Source organism: Hyperolius riggenbachi, chromosome 6 (genome assembly GCF_040937935.1).
Source record: "Hyperolius riggenbachi isolate aHypRig1 chromosome 6, aHypRig1.pri, whole genome shotgun sequence".
Lineage (NCBI taxonomy): Eukaryota > Metazoa > Chordata > Amphibia > Anura > Hyperoliidae > Hyperolius > Hyperolius riggenbachi.
This window is the reverse complement of record NC_090651.1, coordinates 233,739,457-233,763,228: the sequence shown is the minus strand read 5'-3', so window position 1 is coordinate 233,763,228 and position 23,772 is coordinate 233,739,457. Positions and strand designations below refer to the sequence as shown.

At 44.7% G+C, this 23,772-nt stretch overlaps 1 protein-coding gene across 3 annotated transcripts in view; it reads left to right on the top strand.

The window, feature by feature from the left end:
• The window catches only part of ACOT7 (acyl-CoA thioesterase 7), a 277,637-nt gene that overhangs the window by 136,285 nt on the left and 117,580 nt on the right, over window positions 1-23,772 (top strand). For all 3 annotated transcript variants that reach the window (XM_068240526.1, XM_068240525.1, XM_068240527.1), the window contains one exon: window positions 3,793-3,907. In XM_068240526.1, coding sequence (XP_068096627.1) covers window positions 3,793-3,907 — 115 coding nt within the window. The remainder of the gene's footprint in view (window positions 1-3,792; window positions 3,908-23,772) is intronic.

The following is a 23,772-nucleotide window of genomic DNA, read 5'->3' as shown; positions in this document are numbered from 1 at the left end:
ATGAAATAAACATTAAACTGTACAATACATATCATAGTAATATTATAGCTTTTGCCACACTAAATATAATCCGAAATGAACGCCCTGTGTGTGTGTGGGGAGGTGCACATAGGTTTACCGCCCCTCCCGTGGCCCAGCGTCTCCTTGTGATCAAACTCTGTTCTAAAGCCGGGGTCGGAGCAGGTGCAGTACGTCCCCGGGAAGTACGCGCGCATTCCCGCGGGAAGATTTCGCTGTCCACAGTACAAGGTTTTATTACGTTTTCACCAGTTGTGTGGGCCTATCCTTGCATTGCTATGCAGTAGCGGACTTTGAGGAAGGCTTCTATTAAGAAATGACAATAATAAGTAAATTACCTCCTAATGATGTATTATCGCACTTTTATTTTAGATTGCAGCGTGTTAGTAATTTCTCTTTTTGGATTTTGTGTGTGATTGAGTGTAAAAGGAGGACAGGACCCAAAATCTGTTCTCTGAGCAGTAGTCACACTAGATATGCAGATGCAATAAAGATCTATGGGCCCCAGCAAGGAAAAGATTGAAAAAAATGACAAATTGTAAAAGGTTTTCTTCCCCTACGCATCCTATGCACCATCCCTCCTTTTCCTTAATAACTTTTTAAAAACCTTTTTAGCTGAACCCTGCAATATTTAAAACGCTAAATGTGAGAGCTCCTTCTCACACCCCCAGCCACATGCAGCAACGGTCTGCAAATGGCGCTAGACAGAAGAGCCTCTCCACTCCTCTCTTGCATTCCCTTCCCTTTCCCATCAGGTGGCCTGCCCCTCTGTTCCTGCCCACAGGCTACAGGACAATGGCGAGACACAAATAGACTCCAGTGCTTGGCTCCGGACACCATTTTCCCATAACCCTACTACACTACACAGACTCTGCCAGTGGAGCCATTCGATTGCGGCTTAACTAACATGGACCTTACTTCTTTGCCTGATCTGCCATTTTGTCTGCGGCCCCTAGGGGGGCCCCTGACCGGTCCTGATGTACCTCAGGTTGAGAGTCACTGCTTTACAGATATAGAAACAATAATATAAATTTGCAACAGTTTTTTCATGCATTCCATCAAATTCCTCAAATACTGGATCCGAACTAATAAATGGATACTTTACAAGAAGCTAAAGGGAGGGAAGCAAGTCAATAATTAAAAACATAATGAGTATGTTAAGAATAAAAAAAACTTTAAAAATAAGAAAGAGAAAATAAAGCCATTGACATTGTAGGTGATGTGTGGTGCTAGCCCAGCAAAAACAACTGAAATTGCTTTGCAGTACAACAAAACACAGCTTTCTAAAGATCAAGCCAATTAGTTTGACTTACCAGGCAAACAAATTGCACAGGCATCACAAGTGCTACAATGTCAACGAGATCAGATGGTACTCTGCGCGTAACGTGAAGGGTAAGAGAAAATTAGCTTGAAGCAAGTCTAATAACACTTGGAATTGAATCAGGCCTATTGTGCGCATCATGTAGAAGTTACTCTGCCTCTGGCTGGGGTATTACCCCACACATGATGCATTCCATCACATTTGCCACTATACATACAAAATAGCGATGAAGCATAATAGAACATGCTGTGCCTGGAAATAGCATTCTAATGCAAAAGCTGTTGAAAAACTGCAATGCACACAAGCCCTTTTTAGGACAACAATAATCTCTACTAATATTTATATATGATGGCAGAGGTCGAGTGGGGCGTGGACGCGGGGGGACGGCATCCACTTACTATTTCCCGAGGGTGGACGCCGTCCCCCACCTGGCATTTGTGGAGGGGAGCAGCGGAGTGGAAGGAGAGCTGTGAGCAGCGGTGGGGAAGGGCGAACATCCCCCCCCCCCCTTCCCTCACCTTGGGGCTCTCCTTCCCTCGCTCTCCCCTCCAGAAGTAATGTGCGGGCAGCTGGCAGTGGGCAGGACTTACCTCTCCTCGTTCCTGCGCCGGATCTGCGTGCCGCTGCTCTGGTCTGGACCGGACCAGACTTGCGGCACGCAGATCCGGTGTTCCGACGACGAGGAGAGGTAAGTCCCGCCCGCTGCCGGCTGCCCGCACATTACTTCTGGGGGGGAGGAGAGGGAAGGAGAGCCCCAAGGTGAGGGAGGGGGTGGGAGATGTCCGCCCTTCCCCACCGCTGCTCACAGCTCTCCTTCCACTCCGCTGCTCCCCTCATGCTGGGGGGACACATGATTACTTATTCTGGGGAAATATACCCCTGACTACATATGCTGGGCACATATACCCCCTGGCTACATATACTGGGCACATATACCCCCTGGCTACATATACTGGGCACATATACCCCCTGGCTACATATACTGGGCACATATACCCCCTGGCTACATATACTGGGCACATATACCCCCTGGCTACATATACTGGGCACATATACCCCCTGGCTGCATATACTGGGCACATATACCCCCTGGCTACATATACTGGGCACATATACCCCCTGGCTACATATACTGGGCACATATACCCCCTGGCTACATATACTGGTCACATATACCCCCTGGCTACATATACTGAGCATATATACCCCCTGGCTACATATACTGGGCACATATACCCCCTGGCTACATATACTGGGCACATATACCCCCTGGCTACATATACTGGCACATATACCCCTGGCTACATATACTGGGCACGTATACCCCTGGCTACATATACTGGGGACATATACCTCTGGCTACATATACTAGGCACATACACCTCTGGCTACATATACTGGGACTACTATACTCATGGCTACTTATACTGGGGACACCTATAGACCTAGCTACCTTTGCTGGGGCTACCTATTTTGGGGGAACTGCTGTCAGATTATCTGCATTTTTGTGGAACCGCTGTTATGTATTTTGGCGAACAGCTGCCAGATTATGTGTATGTTAGGGGAACGTCTGCTGCCAGATTACGCATATTTTGGGGAACTGCTGCCAGATTATGTATGTTTGGGGGACCACTGCTGCCAGATTATATGTATGTTGGGTGTTACGTGTATTTTGGGTGATCCGCTGCCAGGTTTCGCGTATTTTGGGGAACTGCTTCCAAATTATGTGTATGTTGGGGGAACTGCTGCTGCCACATTGTCTATTTTGGGGGAACCACTGCCATATTATCTGTATTTTGGAGGAACTTCTACCAGATTATGTGTCTTTTTGGTGAAATGCTGTCAGATTGCATCTATTTTGGGGGGACACACTACGGCAGAGCTCAAACTTCCCCGGCAGACCTTTTACATCACTGCTAAGGTCATGTATATTTGGCCCCACTTGTGACCACGCCCACATTATGCTTGACCACGCCCAATTTTACGCGCGGCGCAGGGTTTTTCGAGGTGAGTCCACTCACTTCTTTTCCCAGGACTAGACAGGGTAAATAACCTGTGATATCTCTGGACAGCTCTGTGTGCTGTCCAGTCCTGCTGCATGGAATTTTCAATAAAGTTGCAATTAGAACTGCCAGCAATCTTAGTCCCATTGGGAAGGGTCTTGCTGTAATTTTTGTAGATGGTATTTTTTCCCCGTCTAACAAAAGATTGATTCCTTAGTGAGCAGTTTGACTTGGAAGCTGTAGCTTCACTTTTAATGACTGCAGTATAGTCCTAATTTATCAGTGTGCAATAAAAACTGGTCAGTGTTTTAATAATCTCTGATAATAATATGGCTGATAGGATTATAAGGCAACTCTTATTTGGGACTTTATAAGTGATGTCTATACTGAAAGCAATGTACCACCAGTATAATTGTGACTGTGCTGAGAAGACAACTCTTATATTTACAGTATGGGAAGAAGGAACAGGAAGAGGAGGGGAGAAAGCGATACGAAAATCAGAAACTGGAGCGACTGGAAACTAGACACAGGAATGGTGAAATTATAAGGCCGGTCATTAACCCAGGTAAGAGAAACAAGTATATTTTATATTGTCCAGAATGACCTTTAGTTTAGCAAAAAGGCAGTACGATGTAATGGTGGCCACTAATGGTACAATTTGCCGTTCTTCTGGCTGAAACCCATTTTGAGGCTGATTCTCTAATGCACTGTAAAGGGCTGGTTCAGACGGACGCTTGCAGAGCGTTTACAGCCAGCGTTCAGGGCTTGGTGTTAAACGCTCCCATTCAAGTGAATGGGAGCGTTTGTACCAAGCTTTCAAGCGCGTTTACACAAACGCGGCGTTTGGGTCCCGATTTTCCCTGGCGTTCAAGGAGCCCCTGGAAGCTACATGTAGCTTCCAGGGGAGGTTAACCGCGACGGCTAATGTCCCCCTAGGGGAAGAAAAAACGCGACCGCATCCAAACGCACACGAACGCTGCTGAACGCGACGCCAGCAAACGCAACGCCTCCAAACGTCCGTCTGAACCAGCCCTAACAGTGTGAATGCAAAAACTGGCATACACGCATTTACTAAGTAAAAATTCTGTGTGATTGCATGGCACACTGCCCATCATGGCTGCATGGGATTTTACTAAGCTGGATCCTGACCACTGACCACATGGCACAGCGCTTGCTGCAGAGGAAGCTGCTGTGCTTATGCACTCATAGTGAGCCCTACAAGCCCCATTAGTCCCCCATACAGGCTGGTAAACTCCTGGTATTGCATTTAATCTGTAGTCTTCTATTTTCATCCCTCTTTCCTCGTCTGTGTGCATCTGTGATACGACATCACCCAGTCTTGTGTTCTTTTGGTAAGTGGAAGGAAACTGCTGCCTTACTGTTTTACTGCAGGATAGCATTTCCATTGCTTTGTATAGTGTAGTGTTTCTCAAACCTGTCCTCGTGACTCCCCACCGTTGCATGTTTTGCAGGCAATTTTACCTATGCACAGGTGCGGTAATTAGTGTCTCAGCTACATGTAATTCTCCTAGCTGAGACACTAATTACCCCACCTGTGCATACAGTAGGTGAGGTTGCCTGCAAAACATGCACCGTTGGGGAGTCACAAGGACACTGATATAGTGTACCTCTACCTGTGTTTCAGTTGCCTTTTGTTTGAAAGTAAGCAACATGTTTATATGTAAAACAATGTATATCCAGGGGGAAAATGTCATACTTGCCCATTAAAAGTGATTAACCTCTCTGGCTCCTTCCTCTGCAACCACGGTCTCTGAGAGCAGCTAAACTGCTGTGGTGGCATAGCCTCCCCTCCCTCTGTGTCTCTTCTTTTTGCCCCACCCACCTTATGCCACACTATCTGTCCCATTGGAGCTCAAGGATTCCTGGATGTCCTTAAACTGACCGCAACCAAACACGCACAGAAGGACAAAGAGAAAGCGGAATGGCTCCCTGAGGATTTGTTTGTGGGGTGAGGCAGCTGGGCGAAACAGTAAATCTTCACAAATGTGACTGTACTCTTTTTACAGGGGTATGTGTATCCTTTAAATGATCACTGTTGCACACTTTTACATTTAAAATACATGTGTACACATACTTATAAGAAGTACATTTCTCCCAGAATAAAATGCACTATAAATGACTTTTGTTCTATGTTCCTGTCGTAGGCAGCAAAAAACTGACAGGTTTTAGATTAGTCCACCTCCTCATGGGGATTCTTAGGGTTTTAATTTTTATTTAAAGGATTTGCTGAAGGACAGTGCATCTTCCAAAATAGTATGACATTGGCCTCAATTCACTAAGATCATGCCGAAGATAATAAGGCAAGAGAAAACTTACCTCCACACATCAATGGTATTTACAATGTTAGTTCACTAAACAAGCTTGCCTTATTAAGGTGTAGAGAAGTTATAATCTAGCTTTAGTGAATTGAAGCCAATGAGTGTGCTTGTGTGATGGGGGGGGGGGGGGGGGGTTCTGGCTTGTATAGATCCTTAACAGGGAGTTCTTTTTAAAGAATAAAGAAAATACTGAAAATCCACCATTAGGAGGTAGATTAGTCCAAAACCTTTCAGACTTTTACTGCTTACCATAAGCAAGAGCGGCATAAGAGATACATTATTTATAGTGCATTTGAATCTGGAAGAGAAGTACTTCTTTAAGTTTGTGTACACATGTATTTTCAAATTTTACATACAGTATGGTGATAGTGGTTCTTTAACTAAGTAGCTTGTATATTGTGCTAGATGCATCCTCCACTTAGGCCCCGTTCACACTTGCATTTTGGCAAGTAAACGGACCGGATCCTGATCAGAACCGTACGCTTCCGATCCGGATCCGGTCCGTTTGCATCAGGCATGCAGCAGGCTGCCATCCGGATCCGTGGGCAAAAAATAGTGAAATTTAAATAAAAAATGTTGGGGTCAGCAGAAGGTGCACCTGGTGCACCTGTAGATTCAGGTTCCTCCGCTGTAGGCCTCACCTCCACCTCCGACATTCTGCCAAACAGCTCCAGCACGTCTGTCACTGCTGCTCCACTCCAGACATGCTTGGCCCATGTGTCCCCATCCGAAATGGCCGCATAGGAAGTGGGGTAGAACGTCAGGTTTTTATAGGCAGTGTGTTCTGTGCCTTCCGTTCCCCATTGGTTTCTGTGTTCCGGATGGTGCTGTCAGGCTCAGGGCCGGCTCCGGTCCGGGTGCGTGGGCCGGAGATCCGGACCCAAAAAATAGCGCATGTTGTAAAAGTGTCCGGAGTCCAGATCCGTTCCGGCTCCGTACTGTACGGAATGGACACGTGTGAACGTCCGCATAGACTTTGCATTGCTATGCGGAACGTACGTTCCGTTTGCACAGTATACGGTCCGAATCAGATCAGGAAAATCCGGACAGAAAACGCTAATGTGAACCGGGCCTTAGGAGGTGAATGGACAACTGAAATGAGAAGAATATGGAGGCTGCCATATTTATTTTTCTTTTAAACAATTACAATGGCCTGGCAGCCCTACTGATCTATTTGGCTGCAGTAGTGTCTGAAAAACACCAGAAACAAGCATAAAGCTAATCTTGTCAGATCTGAGAATAATGTCAGAAACACCTGACCTGCATATGCTTCTTTAGGGTCTATGGTGAAAAGTATTTGAGGCAGAAGATCAGCAGTACAGCCAGGTAACTGGTATTGCTTAAAAGGAAATAAATATGGCAGCCTCCATTTGCCTCTCACTTTAGCTGTCCTTAACCATTTTTTTTTCAATGAGATTATGGAAATTCTCTGCTTTCTCATTGGTCAGCCATATCTCAAAATGTGATCAGCCAACCAGGGGCCAGCAGGAAGGTCACAGCTGCACATTACATTTTACTGTATCTAAACTCTGGACTGTTATAAAAAGACCAGAGTTTATATTGTGCATTGCTGCAGTCCTTATCATTGAGAAATCCACAGAAAACTCTAGACCTCGAAGCTGGCCTATCGTAAAATGTTTATCTAATGGTGGGATTTGACACAATCCATGCATGTAACATTTCATCCTTTATCCATTTTCTATTGGTCTCATCCCCGTTCACACTTGTGCGCTGTATGTTTTAATATGCATGTTTAAGCACAGTTTCTATTGTTATGTATTGTACACATTTTAATATGCATTTTCTAAGGGGAAAGGATGAGTACATTTAATTTTGGTTCTGGTAGTTTTGGCATGTGTGCCATCAGGAATACCACTGTGCTTTGGCTTTGCTGTTTTTGTCAATTTTACTAAATTACTCCACCTTTGATCAGCTAACCCCAACTGATTCATGTTTGGTATATGTCCTTCATTGTCTTCATTCCCTGGTTTAAAATCCAGTTGCCAGTGGCACAAATCTTATCTGTGCTGGTATCAGCTATACGATTACTGAGTGCCCAGACCAAGTGCCCTTGTTGATAAATCATATGGGCATGTGGGCATCTATTACATAAAAGCCTAGCGCTGACTCCCACACCAAGCACTCCTTCTAAAAACTCCTAGCTACCGGCATGCGTTCTGTTATATATAATATATAAACTCTGATGCCCAGAATACCCAGGTTGAAAAACCACCTACCTTTTGAGAAAGTAGTTGCCTATGTAATTGCAATAGCCATGGTGACCCATAACCACTCATATTGTGTTAAGGGCTAACTAAAAAGCCCCTATACAAAGCTATGCTTGATATAAATTTGCCTTTTTAAAACAGAAGGCATTTGCAACCATGTAGCTTTATGTGAGCAATAAACATCTGCCATGACTGCTGAATATGCAAATCATCTATTTATGCTTTTAAAAGCCAGGCATGCAAGAACCGCTGGTGTATGGTGTACCTATAGCATATACATTTTATAGAGCCATACTGATCCAGCATTCATCCAGCAGTTTCTGAGTTTTGGATCATTGTCAGTGCAAGGCATGGACTAATATGGCTCTGTGAGGTCTGGCTTGGACTGAGTAATACAGAGTACCCAGACAGCTTATGGGATATCTCTTTCTTGCTCACACAAAGGTAAATGATTGCAAATACAGGTGGCAATACACTGGTCGATTTGCCATCAGATTCGACAAACAGATAGATCCCTCTCTGATCGAATCTGATCAGAGAGGGATCGTATGACCACCTTTACTGCAAACAGATTGTGAACCGATTTCAGCCTGAAACCGTTCACAATCTGTGGTGGTGGTGTTGCTGCTGCTGCTGCCGCCGCTAAAGCCCCCCCCCCAGCTGTCACTGCTGTCTTCTCCGCTCTGGTCTGGTCCCCGGCATGCTTCACTTCTTCCTGCCCGGCAGGAAGTTTAAACAGTAGAGCGCCCTCTACTGTTTAAACTTCCTGCTGGGCAGGAAGAAGTGAAGCATGCCGCGGACCAGACCAGAGCGGAGAAGACAGCAGTGACAGCGGGGATTTGTGCCGGCGGAGCAGGTAATGTATACCCGTTGTATTTCATCGGGCATTCGAACGCCGCTATCGGCGCACTCCCGACCTGCCGGCGAACGAGAAAAATCTTCCGCACAGACGGATCGTCCGGAATCGACGGGAACGATCGATTTCGGACGGAAATCAATCGTTCTGTCAGCGGTGTGCGCGGCGATTTCACTGCCGATTGGATCACTGTGATCGAATCGGCAGTATATCGGCGGGAAAATCGTTAGGTGTATAGGCTTATTAACTGGATGTAAAACATGCCTATAAAGCCTGGTTAACTGAAGTTCTCAAGGCCTGAAGAACAATGAAGATTGAAAGTGAACTAGCGAATCTGGTCTGGATTAGTAAAAACTAGTATGTGGTAAAAGTTCTGGTTCCTCATCCAGGTAACAGAGTGACAACTCCAACATAAGTAGTAGTGGAGACATTCGGTGACCCAGCCAACTAGGACTGGAACTGGGAGTATTATTATCTGCCATTCGATGGTACAAGCTTTCATCTCCCACTTGTATCATGTTTGATCCAAGTAAGAATTGCTAATAGGTGAATGTAATAGTGATTGTACTTATATAGTTACATAGTTATTTGGGTTGAAAGAAGACATACGTCCATCGAGTTCAACCAAAAGACATAAGTCTATCGAGTTCAAATGTTCAAGTAGCATACATGCATCCGCAGTGACACATTTTTGCGATAAATGTATGAATACCTGAATATTTTAGGTGTGTGTTTAGGCAGCTGCTATTCATCTAATCAACTGCCATTTCACTGCAGTACTGTATTAGTAAAGCCCACCGTTATCTGAGAGGCCACAGGTGAGTGAGGGTTTCAAACTTTAGCTACAGTTCAGCAGAGCAATTTTAAAAGTGCAGTTTTGTTGCATCACTTTCTCCAATCTCAGTAAGGGCTTGTTTACATTATAAGTTATTTTGCTTATTTTTAAGCGCTGTCAATTTTAAAAATCTCTTTAAAAGCGCTTGTGCAATCTTGGCTTATGTGAGTGTTCTCACATAAGCGTGAGCTTTTTATCCAATCGCAAACACGGCTCCTATACCATTTCCAGAGCGTTTGCGATTCAATAGAAAGTATAGCAAAATTGCTAAGTGCTTGAAAAAGCGCTTTGAAAGGCAATTTGCTGAGTGATTTAATGACTAAATACATTGTATTTATTCATTTCCAGGTCAAAGAGTTCACTTCCTGATCGACGTTATGAAGTGAACAAAACCTCGCATTAGAAAAGAGCTTTTCTAAGCGAAAATTGCTCTGAAAACGCATAGAAAAGTGCTAACAAAATTGTTCAGCACTTGCGATTGTGCTGGCGATTTTATAATGTGAACAAGGCCTAAATAAGGGCTATCCCTGCCTGTAACCACCGTGAGAACTTCATTTTAATAAATGCAGGTTGTCCTGAAAAAAAATAAAAGATTTATGACTACGGTTGTAAGATGGTTGTTTTAGTAGATCCAGGCTTGCCGGACCACTTACATTCTCTACTTTTCTCCAGCCTTGTCCCACCTTAACCTCCATAGCATTGAGATTCTTCCCAGATTTTGTTTCTAAAAGCAGTACAATTCCTTCTCTGGAAAGAATCATATCGCTATGTATAAGCAGCCAGAGAGTGCACTCCCCCCAGTGCAGATAGCCAGAGAGGTCCACAAAATATAGGTAGGCAGAGCGTGCCCCCTTTCCCTTTTTAGAGGTAGCCAGGCAGTGCCTTCCCGGTTTAGGTAGCAATTTGCAGGGGTGCGCATGCAACCGAGCCACGCATGCACAGAAGAGCGCAAGCAGCCACAACGGAGCAGCCAGAGAGGACGGCAAGGGAACCCACGCACCTCATGGGGCTGGAGGAAGCCCCAAGTAAGCATAAATACACCATTAAACCCCATCTCAGGTTTCCTTTAAAAGTGTTTCCCAAATCGATTTTTGTAGTTTGATGTCAGCAGTGAAAACTGAGTTATTCACGTTTAAAACTATTCAATGGAAACATTTTTATGTTGTCAGAATGAAAGGAGCAAAGATACCTTTGCAATGTTGCTTCATCCAAATCTAGCACCAGATGCTTGCTTTTTATCTGAGACACGAACATTCAAGGGATTGAGACAGGAGGCAGGAGATGGAGAAGTATAGAATGCCTGGAAGGCGATAACGCTTTTGAATGAAAGTTCCCATTTTCTACAGACTTTTTTCCCTTCTTTATAATTTATTTTTAAACTTCAAGCTTGTGATTTTGGACAGCTGCGCAATGGTTGCTTAGCAACATTTCACAAGGGTTAAACAATTTCCCTTTGGCCTGTACAAAGACAGATAGGCCTGTGTTTTGTTAAGATAGCAATGCTATCCTACTCTATTATCAGCATAGAAAACTTGAATATTTTAGATTTTTAGTGTAAACAGTAATCTTTATGAAAATATGGAATTTAATACAGTATGTTAAAGCTGAACATATATTATACAGTACAACACAAATGTTTTTAGATGTGTAAAAATACATTCTGTAAGGCAGAGATGCTATAAAAAATACCGGTACTTCCAAAAATAATTTATAATTTTTTCAGTTTCATACGTTTCTGAGAAGTTTCTTTTAACGCAAACCTGAAGCAGAAAATAAACTTACGGTATATAGAAATGTATGTTTAGTATGGATAATAGTAGCAAAGAAAAGTCTCATATTTTTATTTTTTAGTTATATAGCTTTTTTTTTTTATAACATTGCATCATTCTGTCACATTTTCAGTTTTACAACCACAAGCTATAAAATGAAACAAAAATAATGACTCTTTGAACATTATCTAAAGCTGCCTCTCGCTGTTCAAGTGCTTTAGAAAACAGGACTGTAATCAACCCAAGTTAAGTCGAAGAGCTTAGAGAAGCTCTTTTGCATAGATAACAATTGAAGGTTTTTTTTTCAACTCTTCCTGTACTGGAAAACAATATGAGACTTAGCTGTACCACACATACAATTCATTTTCTCACACGTTTATTTTCGCTTCGCTTTAAAACAAAATTAGGCACAGTTGCGTGCAGTTTCTGAAGATTCTCTTGTGTTCCAAGCATCCTGGGAAAACCTGCCAACTTCACTGCAGACTTTGTGTATCTTACTTGCTACTGGCTCAATGATTTTAAGTTCAAGGCTCTGTGGGGACCAACCATCTTCCGCACAATTCTTTGTCCTTCTTTTCACTACGAACAGTTGTTTATGATAACTGGATAACTGTATTGTATGATGCAGATACTAGCACAAGGCAGTAAGTGATGCGCTCAGCAAGGCTGCATGTCCTATACAAGATAGCATCCACGAGTCTTTGAATGGTCCTTGTCCTGCTACTGCTGTGGAGCTGCCGGAGCAGAGGATGGAAGTGGCACCTACTCGGTCCTACATTGCTCCCCATTAATCTGGCAGAAAACCTTACAAGAGACAACGGGATAATGGTGCAACCTGTGTAAAATGGTGACTGCTAGGGATGATCAATGATACGTAAATACTTCAATACTTGTATGCAAATTGTTATGCAAATATATGCAGTTTGAAAGGTTTAAAACCAGGTTTAGGCTGCTTACACACCAAGACGTTACAGGCGCACGTTAGTGCGCCTGTAACGCTCCCCCAACGCACAGCAATGTAACACAAGTGGGCTGTTCACACAGCCCACGTTGCGTTACATGTAATGCTGCACGTTCGGTGCAAAGTGCAGCATGCTACGGCGTTGGAGCGGCTATAGCCGCGTTAGACTGTTTGCACATGCGCAGTGGGGGGCGGAGAGGAGGCGGGGAGAGCCAGCTACAGTAGCCGCGCACATGGCTACTTAATATTCACTGCACTGGCGGCAGCTGATTGGCCGGCGGGACCACGTGATGCGGAGTGTCTCGCTCCGCATCACGTGGTCCCGCTGGCCAATCAGCGCCACTCTGGGAGACATTATAGGAATCGAGCCGCCGAACGCGGCTCACTCTACCGTCGGCTTTTGCAGCACCATACGTTGTGTTAGGTGCACGTTATGCGACCTTAACGTGGCACCTAACACAACGTCTTGGTGTGCAAGAAGCCTAAAACTGATTGGTCCATTTTCAAACTACTAATATTTGCATACAAATTGACATACATTTGCAACTTGGAAAAATTTGTATATCATTGATCGGGATGATCAATGATATACAAATTTTTCCAAGTTGCAAATGTATGTCAATTTGCTGCAAGCTCCATAGCAGACCTGCAAGCTCCATAGCAGACCTTGCCTGGCATAACCCAAGAACACCCCTCATCTTTTGCAGCAGATAATACAATCTGTGCAACTCTAACCCCCCTCTGTGACGTGATGAAGGTCCAGACACCATGAGCAGACTGAGTACTGGATGACAACTCCTTTATCCCGTCTCAAGCCGTAGTAAAACGCCATGGAAAAATACAGCAGATCTGCACACCAACAAGTTCAGCACAATTCTTAGTCTGCTCATGGTGTATGGACCCTCATCATGTCATATTGGTGGCAGCCGTGGGATGCAATGAAACAATCTGCTAGCCTTGAAGTCTGTGGTTTACGGTCCATACCCACTCTAACATCATGGCTACAGCAATCCAAGATTTACTCTTTGAGGCACAACTGTCCTACGCCTTCCCAGGTGGTAACATGGCATCCCTGGAATCATTTTTCAAAGACAAATGTTGGCTTAGTACTGTACTCCAATTGTTTATTTTGTATTGTTATACCCTGTACGCTGTTGTACAGCACCACGTAAGATGCTGGCGCTATATAAAACATTAATAATAATGAGTATCTCTCACTGGGGAATTTTCTGCATTAGATGCAATCCTTCAAGTCTCTTCTTTTTCAAAAGAATGCAACATAAAATGTATCAATTCATCCTTCTGTCCACCTGCTCTCTTCATGCGCTGCCAACAATGTAACATAATAAAGGTCCATACACCATCAGCAGACAGAAAATTGTGCTGAACTTGTGCAGATCTGCTGGATATTTCAGTGGAGTTTTACTACTGCTTGAGATGGAATAAAGGAGTTGTCATCCAATTTTCAGTCTGCTTATGGTGCATGGACCCTCATCACGTCACACTCTCATCTGGTAATAATGCAGCCTAAATATTCCCTAAAGGTTCTTCACAGTCCAGCCAGTTCATGATTTGAGTTGCAACCTATCTTCCTATCCACTCCTTTTACTCCTGAACAGTTTTTGAGGTCCCTAAGTTCTTCTGCAGCAGATTAATTTTCTGTGAGACCTGATCTACCAGGATCTACATGACCCTAAAATGCCAGTCTTCCCTTTGTTCAGTGATGCTGAAGAGCAAGAGGAGACCACCCTGACTGATATACTTCATTATTCAAACTAACCACATGGCTTCAATGGGTAGATATCATACATCAATAAAAGTTCGGAAGCGGACTAAAATAGTGGAAAACAGTGGAGAAAGCTGGAGCTTGAGTCTACACTCTGCCCAAGTCATCTTGATAAAAACAGAGAAAGGTATTTAGATAAACATTGACAATACAGATAACTCTGAAAACTGACTTTAGCACAACAATGTTAGGCTGGTAGGTTGCCATAGTAGAAACCAATAACCTGGCTGAATTGCTTCATCCTCAGGCTTCTCTAGGGTACGAAAAACATTTGCTCGCATTATTTGTTCAGCGGGCAATTCAGGATCAGGTGTGCATGTTTATGGTATAAGTCCACTTATTATTTAGGAAAAATAGCCTTTCCCAGTCCTTAGTAATTTATTGTAGTACTGTCATGCTGTGCCAAAAAATGGGTTTTGTGTAATGAAAATGGATGCAGTTCAATAACTGTGGTGTACCATAAATACACATAACCTCCTCCAGCTGTCCTGTATACATCTTTCATGTCCTCCAGCAGTGGTAGAAAGCAGATGAAACTGCATACTTGAAGTAAGCAAGGTTTGGAAATAATCAATACTATATTTACAATTCAACAACCACCATATAAAGCACATTCCTATAAGAACAGCTTGACACCCACACAAGAATGCAAAATAGTTATATTGCTAACATAATTTACCAAAGCATAATATACGGAATAACAGGGTATATAATAATATAGATTTGGCATCACAAAAGATGTTTTGCAAGATAGATTGGCTGTGGCTCAATCAGCTTCCAGCAGTCATTTGAAGCAAACCTGACAGCAGAGTCTGCTGTGAGGAAAACTTGTTGCCTGTTGTAGATTCGAGAAGATTCGCTAGTAGACTCAGTGGGAAGGAAAGCAGTCATGAATAGTTATCTCCAACCCTCTGGCATCAATCAGCAGCAAACCGGTATATGGTACATAATTTCCAACTTTCAGTATCACCAGTGTATCTAGTACAAGTTCAATGGTCCCCGACCTCCAGGCATTGAGCAGCAAAGGACCTGGTATGAGATCAGTGGTCCCTGACCACAAAGCATCCACCAGCAGTGCACCTGGTTCCTCGATCTCATCCAGGCATTTATCAATAGTGCACTTGGTTCAAGATTTGTAGTCCCTGATCTCCAGGCATCGATCATCAGTACACTTGATACACAATTAATGTTGTGTCTCCTCACCCCCCCCCCCCCCACCTCGATCTCCAGGCATCAATCAGCAGTGCCTCTTGTGTGGCACTAGGGCCAGTTCAAAGTCTGATGGGGCCTTGTGGCAAAGGTAGCCTGGGGCTCCAAACCCCAGGGCCCCCGAGCTGGCATCGGGGGTGGCGAGGTGCAGGCAGCGGGATGAAGGTCGGGAGCACGCACAGACAGAACAGCGCACAGGCTGCCAGGGCAGGTGAGATACAATGCTGCTATTGTGCAGGGGCCCCGGGAAGCACATAAGAGTTAAAGTAGAGATCATGGTTCTGGCAGCGTAGGGGGCCCGGCAGAGCTCAGGTGCCCTGGGGCAATTGCCCCCCTTGACTTAATGGATGTGTCGGCCCTGTAAAAGATGAGGAATGGTGCACCATGCAAACAGAGGTGTACAAAACGAACAAGGAGGCAGGCATATATCCTCTTTCATAGACCAGCAATGCAGGAGAAGTAAGGATATAATTACAGTACAATCACTACAATTTCAATGACAATGATGTCAACATGGTTTCCACAAAACCGTGTCTTTTTAAAAGGTGTCAATTTAAGGGTTGGTTCACATGTATGTGTTACTCTAGTGCATACGCAAAGCAAAACGCATATGTGGTTCCAGTGCAGGGTCTGGTGTGGACTGGAGGTGTACCTTTCATTTAATGAATTGACCTGTTGGGAAATATGTCTGCTGCTGTGCAGTACTGTACTGGGGCACTGTGGGCAGAAGAGGCCATGCAGAAGCAAGTAGATATTATACATATCCATTGCAGATCTTATGTCCGCTACATCAGTGTTTCTCAACACGTGGTTTGCGTACCCCAGGGGGTATGTAAGACCACAGCCAGGGGTACGCAGCGCCAGGCCTGTTACTACAGGCAGGGGGATTAAGTTACAACCGAACGCCGGGTGGAGGGGGGTAAGTGCGCAGCGGCTGGGGTCGGTCGGGCACAGTTTAACAACTCACCTTCTGGCATCTGCCGCAGCCTCTTTCTACTTCCTCTCCCAGGCATCCCTAGCTAGGCCTGATTGATAAATCAAATTTAAACCAAAATCGCGATCACCAAGATCACAATTTCGCAATCATCAAAGCAGTGATTTCTGTGGACATCATTTCCGCATGGGGGAAGTTTAAAGAAGCGGCTTCAAACTTACCCCAAGTCTGGGCGCGTGCGCCCCGCAGCACCGGCAGTGTTGTACATACCTTCTGCACAAGTCCAATGCTGTCCGTCCTCTCTTGCCATCTGCCGACTCTTGTGCATGGCATACTTCCTGGTTCCTGTATGTTACATGACATACAGGAAGTATACCGTGCATTAGAGCCTGCAGGAGGCGAAGTGGATAGATGGACATCGCTGGACTCTTGCTGGAAGGTAGTTTGGGAGCACAGGGTGGGCACAGAGAGAGACACAGAGCAGGCACAGAGAGACAAAAGAGGCACAAAGACACAAAGGCGGCAAGAGAGACACAGAGGGGACACAGACAAAGGGGGCACAAGGAGAGACGGGGACAGAGGCACACAAAGGAGGGGAACAATGCTTGACTTTAAGGAAATCGTGAATTGAAATCGCGATTTCGTACAGAAATCGTTTAATTAAATTTTTTCCCTAAATTCGTTCAGGCCTATCCCTCGGGTTGGTAACACCACCCCCTGTGATTACGCAACTGCATGTCATCACAGGGGGCACTGGTACGAACGCGAGGGATGCCTGGGAGAGGATGTAAAAAGAGGCTGCGGTGGATCCCAGAAGGTGAGTTGTTAAGCTATGCCTGATTCCCCCGCTGTGCCTATCCCCCTGGCTACATATACTGGAGGCACCTGCCTTGCTAAACTATACTGGCTACCTATACTGGAGGCACCTACCTACCTAACCTATACTGGGTGGCAATAATACTGGCTACCTATACTGGAGACACCTACCTAGCTAACCTATACTGGAGGCAACTATACTGGCTACCTATACTCAAATAATGGTTTCATGTTTAACCACTTGAGGACCCACCCTTTACCCCCCCTTAAGGACCAGCGCTGTGCTGAGTGATCTGTGCTGGGTGGGCTCTGCAGCCCCCAGCACAGATCATGTAGCAGGCAGAGAGATCAGATCACCCCCCTTTTTTCCCCACTAGGGGATGATGTGCTGGGGGGGTCCGATCTCTCATGCCTGCATGTGGCTGGCGGGGGGGGGGCAGCTTAAAGCCCCCCTCCGCGGCGAAATTCTCCCCTCCCTCTCCTACCTGCTCCCCCCCCCCCCGGAGATCAGGGCTGCACAGGACGCTATCCGTCCTGTGCAGCCAGTGACGGGACGTCCCCTGTCACATGGCGGCGATCCCCGGCCGCTGATTGGCCGGGGATCGCCGATCTGCCTTACGGCGCTGCTGCGCAGCAGCGCCGTACAAATGTAAACAAAGCGGATTATTTCCGCTTGTGTTTACATTTAGCCTGCGAGCCGCCATCGGCGGCCCGCAGGCTATTCACGGAGCCCCCCGCCGTGAATTGACAGGAAGCAGCCGCTCGCCCGAGCGGCTGCTTCCTGATTAATCAGCCTGCAGCTGGCGACGCAATACTGCGTCGCTGGTCCTGCAGCTGCCACTTTGCCGACGCGCGGTATGAGTGCGCGGTCGGCAAGTGGTTAAATGTTGTCAAATTTATATTAATCTGAATTCAGGGGCTACTTGGCTAGAACTGAATTGCAGTGGGGGTACTTGGGTCGAAAAAGTTGAGAAACACTGCGCTACATTCCAGCACAGTGAACACTGTGTGAAAAGGCACTGAACATTGTTACTACTGTGCTATTGCTATATGCTGCTTTGCTTTCTTTATCTGACTTTATTTCTGCTCTAAAGTGCTGGAAATAAAAGGTTTCAATGAATGAATCCTTGAAACATAAAACCCCACCCATGTGCAAATACAGGCCGCTCAAGCTTTGTTTATTTTCTATAAAGACACTGGTAAACAGAAACCACACGCCTCTCTGATCTAATGTTCCCAATAAGGCTTTTTATTACCTTGTACCTTGGGAGTGAAGTTTGAGATCTCTGCAGTAACCAGATCTGTCATACAGCTGGCACCAGAGTTTATTGCTTTTTGCAGCTCCTGGGGTTATCAACTTGGAGAGACAATTTGGAAATATTGGGCAGTTCTGTAACATGGTAAACTATGCTGGTTAAGATCAGTGCTCTAAACCTTAAGCAATACAGGTGTTAGGTGTGTCTTGATAAGAAATCCTTGCTAATGTGTGGCAAGTCCAAGGAGGTGGCTATGGATACCTTGCATACTTTCTTTAAAGGGAATTTATAGCACAAAAATTGAAAAATAATTAGAAGCAAATTAATATTTCCAAATAAGCACATCTGTTTTTGGGTGGTTCATCTGTAGTTTCACCTGAGATTTTCCAGCATCCCCAATCAGACTTTCAAAATCAATGGAAAGTCAATCAATCGGATTTGTTGGAGGAATAGAATAATGGCAGATGGAGAACTGTAGTGAGAGGTATATGGATGCTGCCATATTTATTTCCTTTTGAGCAATACCAGTTGCCTGGCAGCCCTGCTGGTCTATTTGGCTGAAGTAGTGGCTGAATCACACCAGAAACAAGCATGCAGCTAATCTTGTCATATCTGTCAAAATTGTCAGAAACACCTGATCTGCTGCATGCTTGTTCAGGGTCTATGGCTAAAAGTATTAGAGGCAGAGGAGCAGCAGGATAGCCAGGGAACTAGTATTGCTTAAATGGAAACAAATATGGCAGCCTCCGTACACCTCTCTTTACAGTTCTCCTTTAAATAAGTGTTAGAATCTGCTAGAAATCAGAAAAACTGAGGCGTGTATGGCCAACTTAACATTTCAAAAGCAAAGTTCTTGAAAGTGAGAAATAGGAAATATTTTATCTAGACATTTTTTTTTAAAATTTTATTTATTTGTAATTGTAGAACTTACCTTTTAAAAGATGCATGTGACAAATATAAAAAATCAGATTTACTTACCTGGGGCTTCCTTCAGCCCCCAGAAGCCTATGTGTCCTTCACCGCAGCTCCGCTGCCAGCTGGTCTCCCAGGGTACCCTCCGTAACGTGGATGGTGGCTTCTGTGAATGAGTACACCAGGATTGATAAAGGCATAGCCGCGTGCCTGCACTGCGCAGAAGCAGCCGACCTGGCCCAGTCGGGTGCCTTTACATTTGCCTTTTGCATCCTTTAAAGCCTCTATAAGTTCAATCATTTCAGGCAACTAAATTTGCAGTCAAAATTGTTTTGGGCACCTTTTCCAACAGTGTACATGGGTTCTCTGACAACTCATTACTGATCATGATGCCATTAGCAGAACATGTTGCTGAGCTCAGAGTCAAACATGGTGTTGTGTGTATAACACAAGTGTTATATAGTTTGTGTAACTTAAGTCGTTTGATTAATTACCCATGATGATAGTAGTACAAATGTTTCTGTACCATGTTAGCCAAATAAATCATGTAGGTAGAAAAAAACAGGGGACTACATCCCAGAAAGCTTACATAATCTATCTTTATCAGTTAGTCATTAAAAGGTATTACTTTTGCAAGACAATGGCCTCAATTCACTAAGCTTATCTCCTGTCTTTAATCACTCTTCTAGAGTTGTTACCATGGTGATAAGGCATGTAGTATTCAGGAAACATTTTACCTCAGGCAAACCTAAAGTTAACTCTTCTGTCTTTAAGTTAACTCTCCAATCCTTAAAATAACTCCAGAGTTAAAGACAGGCTGTTAATTAACTGCATGTGAAAATAACTACAGAGGAGGTAACTTAACTACAGAGGAGGTAACTTAAGGAATGAAGAGATAAGATAACTCTCTCACTGTGTGGAGGTAAGTTTTCTCTTGCCTTATTATCTCCAGCATGATCTTAGTGAATTGAGGCCCTCCCCCCCCCCCCCCCCCGCCAGAGCCCTGCGCTGCCCGGACCAATGAGTTCCGGGCAGCGCTATGGGCTGGATCGGGTGTGCCTGACGTCAGGACATCGGCTGACGTCCATGACGTCATCCCGATCGTCGCCATGGCGACAGGAGAAGCCAAACAGGGGAACGCGTTATATACACGTTCCCCTGTTTGCTATAGATGCCGGCGACGATCGCACTAGAGGGACACATGCGCCCTCTAGTGGTGTTTCATGTAGCTACCACTCTGGTAGCTTTACATGAAACAAAAAAAAAATTAAAAAAAAAAGGATTTTTGCCAATTTGGCAAAAAAAAATAACCGCCAGGGAGGTTGAGAAACAGGAACATAGGAGAAAATAAATGTATGGTTCATTTTACTGTGGAAGAAACATACTTATTTGTAAGTGCTCATATATATTTCAAATTTTAAGATTTTTGTGACTGTGATCGTTTAACCTCCTTAGCGGTAACCCCGTGCTGGACACGGGGTAAGCCGCCGGAGGGTGCCGCTCAGGCCCTGCTGGGCCGATCTGCATAATTTTTTTTTTCAAACACGCAGCTAGCACTTTGCTAGCTGCGTGTTTGGTCCGATCGCCGCCGCAGATGCGCCGCTACCCGCCGCTAAACAGGGCCCCCCCCCCGCATACCTCTTGCGCAGCCTGGCCAATCGCCGCCAGGCTGCACTATGGGGTGGATCGGGACTCCGTGTGCGTCATGACGTCGGTGACGTCACTCCGGTCGTCGCCATGGCGACGGGGGAAGCCCTCAAGGAAATCCTGTTCAGAACGGGATTTCCTTATGGGCAAGCGGCGCCGGCGGTGATCGGAGGTGACGGGGGGACGCCGCAGGGAGGGGGGAAGCATGTAGCTAGCGCTAGGCTAGCTACATGCTAAAAAAAAAAAAAGTTTAAAAAAAAACCCTGGCGGCCGCGCAGCCGCAGCAATCATACCGCCAGGGGGGTTAAGACACTAAGGCCCATATGCAATTAATTTTTTCTCCTGGGAGATAATTTTTCATCTTTAATGTAAAATAACTTTTCAGCACTTTTCACTAAAAAGGTACCAAAAAGTAGGTGAAAAAGTACTGTCAACATTATTTTGAGTATTTTCTTGCTTTCTGGTGGCTTAAAAGGCATTTTATTGACAAGTTTAAAAATAAGACCTAGGAGAAAACTAAGGAGAAAAAGAAAATTGCATATGGGCCTAAATATTAGTGAATAAACCGTTAGTGCCATTCTTTTACTGGAAGCGGAAGGGCATGGAGGTTCAGTATCAGCTGAGGTAACAGTGATTTTATGCTGCCTGTGTGCTTTATAAACACACATTAACCTGACACTGTATGTGACCTTGCTTTGGTTACTTTTTTTCTTGTAACAGGTGTGCTTAGACATGACAGTACTTTTATCTGTTTGCCCTCAAAAAGCTACTGTGGTCCTCCTACCTATTATGCATGATACAGAAATCTGGCCACTCCAACCTAGTGCCCCTCCAATCTACACTGACATTTATAAACAAAGGTAATATTAATTCCCATCTACCCAAAGAATCTAGGAGGCAGAGGAAGTCTACAGCTGAGATGTCAGAAAGCTCATTCTAACTAGCAGAAGGCCCACTTCCTGTCTGTGTCACATTTTCTGCAGGTAGACAGGAAATTACTGCCAGTGCAGATTAGAGGGGGCTAGGCTGCAGTGGCCTGATATCTGTATGGACATCTTAGATAAGAGGTCCAGTTAAGTTATTGCTGTACTTTCAAGGCTCCTACACATGTGCAACTTTTCCATGCAACGAAAACCTGATGACGTGACAGACCGCATGACCAAGCGATTGCACGACTTTTATTTTCCATGCACCAACAAACTGAATGACCAACTCCTTCGCATACTGCCCATACAAACTGAACGACAGACTGCACGATATTGCCACATTCGAAAAAAGTCGTTCAAACCACTTCTACAAACTCAGCCAATTGCACAATATCAGCCCAACAGTTGTTTGAGTCGATCAGCTTGTTGGATCAGGTAAACCGCCTGTTAGCAGTTGCTCGTCGTTTGTCAACTATAGTCTAACAGGCCAAGTTTGGACGATAGTTGGGCGTAAAAGTTGCTCATGTGTACAAGCCTTTAGTGGTACACTATGTTTATGTGTGAATGTTTCTTTTGAGCTCCTCAGGCCTCCTTTTGAACATGCACCTTGTATGCGTGTGCAGTTGAGTAAAGCTCCGTACACATTCTAGATGAAACTTGGCCAAGGCAGCCAATAATGACCGCCTCTACCCAAGAATCAAGTGAGTGTACAGCACCCCCTTGAAAGTCAGGGTGAGTGGGGAGAATGATATTCTAGGCCGGTGCTTGGCCAAATCGATCCACCAAGCTGATTGCTGACCAAGGCGATCAGCCTGGGGGATCAAATCGGCCAAGCACTTGCTGAGACCATTGTTCTCCTTACTCCCCCTGGCTGTTGCGTAAAGTCACTCTCATGCTGCTCTGTCTGCCTTCTGTCCCCCACATAGTAACAGAATGCGTTGTTGGCCTTCAGTCTAGTGACACGTCTGTACAGTGTTTGCCCTGCAAAGTCGCCCGAGAAATCGAGTCCCGATCCCTGCTAGGCGACATGCCTATTATGTGTGTACGAGGCTTACATATAATGATGTCCCCACCTCATCTCTCCTTCCCCAAACTTGGCAAGTCTTTTTTTATATGGTATATTGTTTTTTTCATTTTTTTTCCCTATAATAGGGACCTTTAAACTTCATTAGTCTGCCATCATGTCCACATTATTCATTCATTACATATGAAACTACTCATGTATTAATAATGCCATGCATGCTTTTCAAAACCTTGTGCAATTACTAATATGACAAAATTCAGTGATGATTATAACTGTAGAATGTTTCTCTTTGTTTATAATTCTGTTGCTTCAGACAGACAAAATAAAGGTAAGCAAATTGATTTGTGCATTGTCTGATACATACACGTGTGCATGTATATTCACAGGCAGGTGACCTAAAGACAGACTTCTCACCTTGCCTGTTGATCCACTAGCACTTTATTCTGCAACAGAAATTGGAAAACAGGATTCCTTATCTGTGCCCATAGTGGCAGGATTGAATACTACAGAATGGCAGGAATTTGAGGCAAAACACAAGTGTTGGCTTGGATACCACAAAGGAGCAGATTGCTATAGTCAGATCTGCGGTATCCATTCTGCTTGGACCATCCTGGGTTAGATCTGGGCAAACAAATAACTTATCATATCCTTTGCCTCAGTTCCTCAGATACACGGCTCTCACTTTGAATTGCCAGTGCCAGGTTTTTATGTTTTTTTGCAGACGGATGTCAGGGTTAAGTTTTTCATTCCCAATATCCTGCATATTGCTCCTGCCCCACCTGACCTACCATGACCTTTCTAAGATGTAACCTACGAATGACTGTTGCTTCATGGTTTTATTTTCTCTTTTCTTTAAAGTATACCTGAAGGGAAAAAAATGCCCAGTTTGGGTACTTGCCTCCAGAGGCTTCCCCTGTCGCCCTCCTCACCGT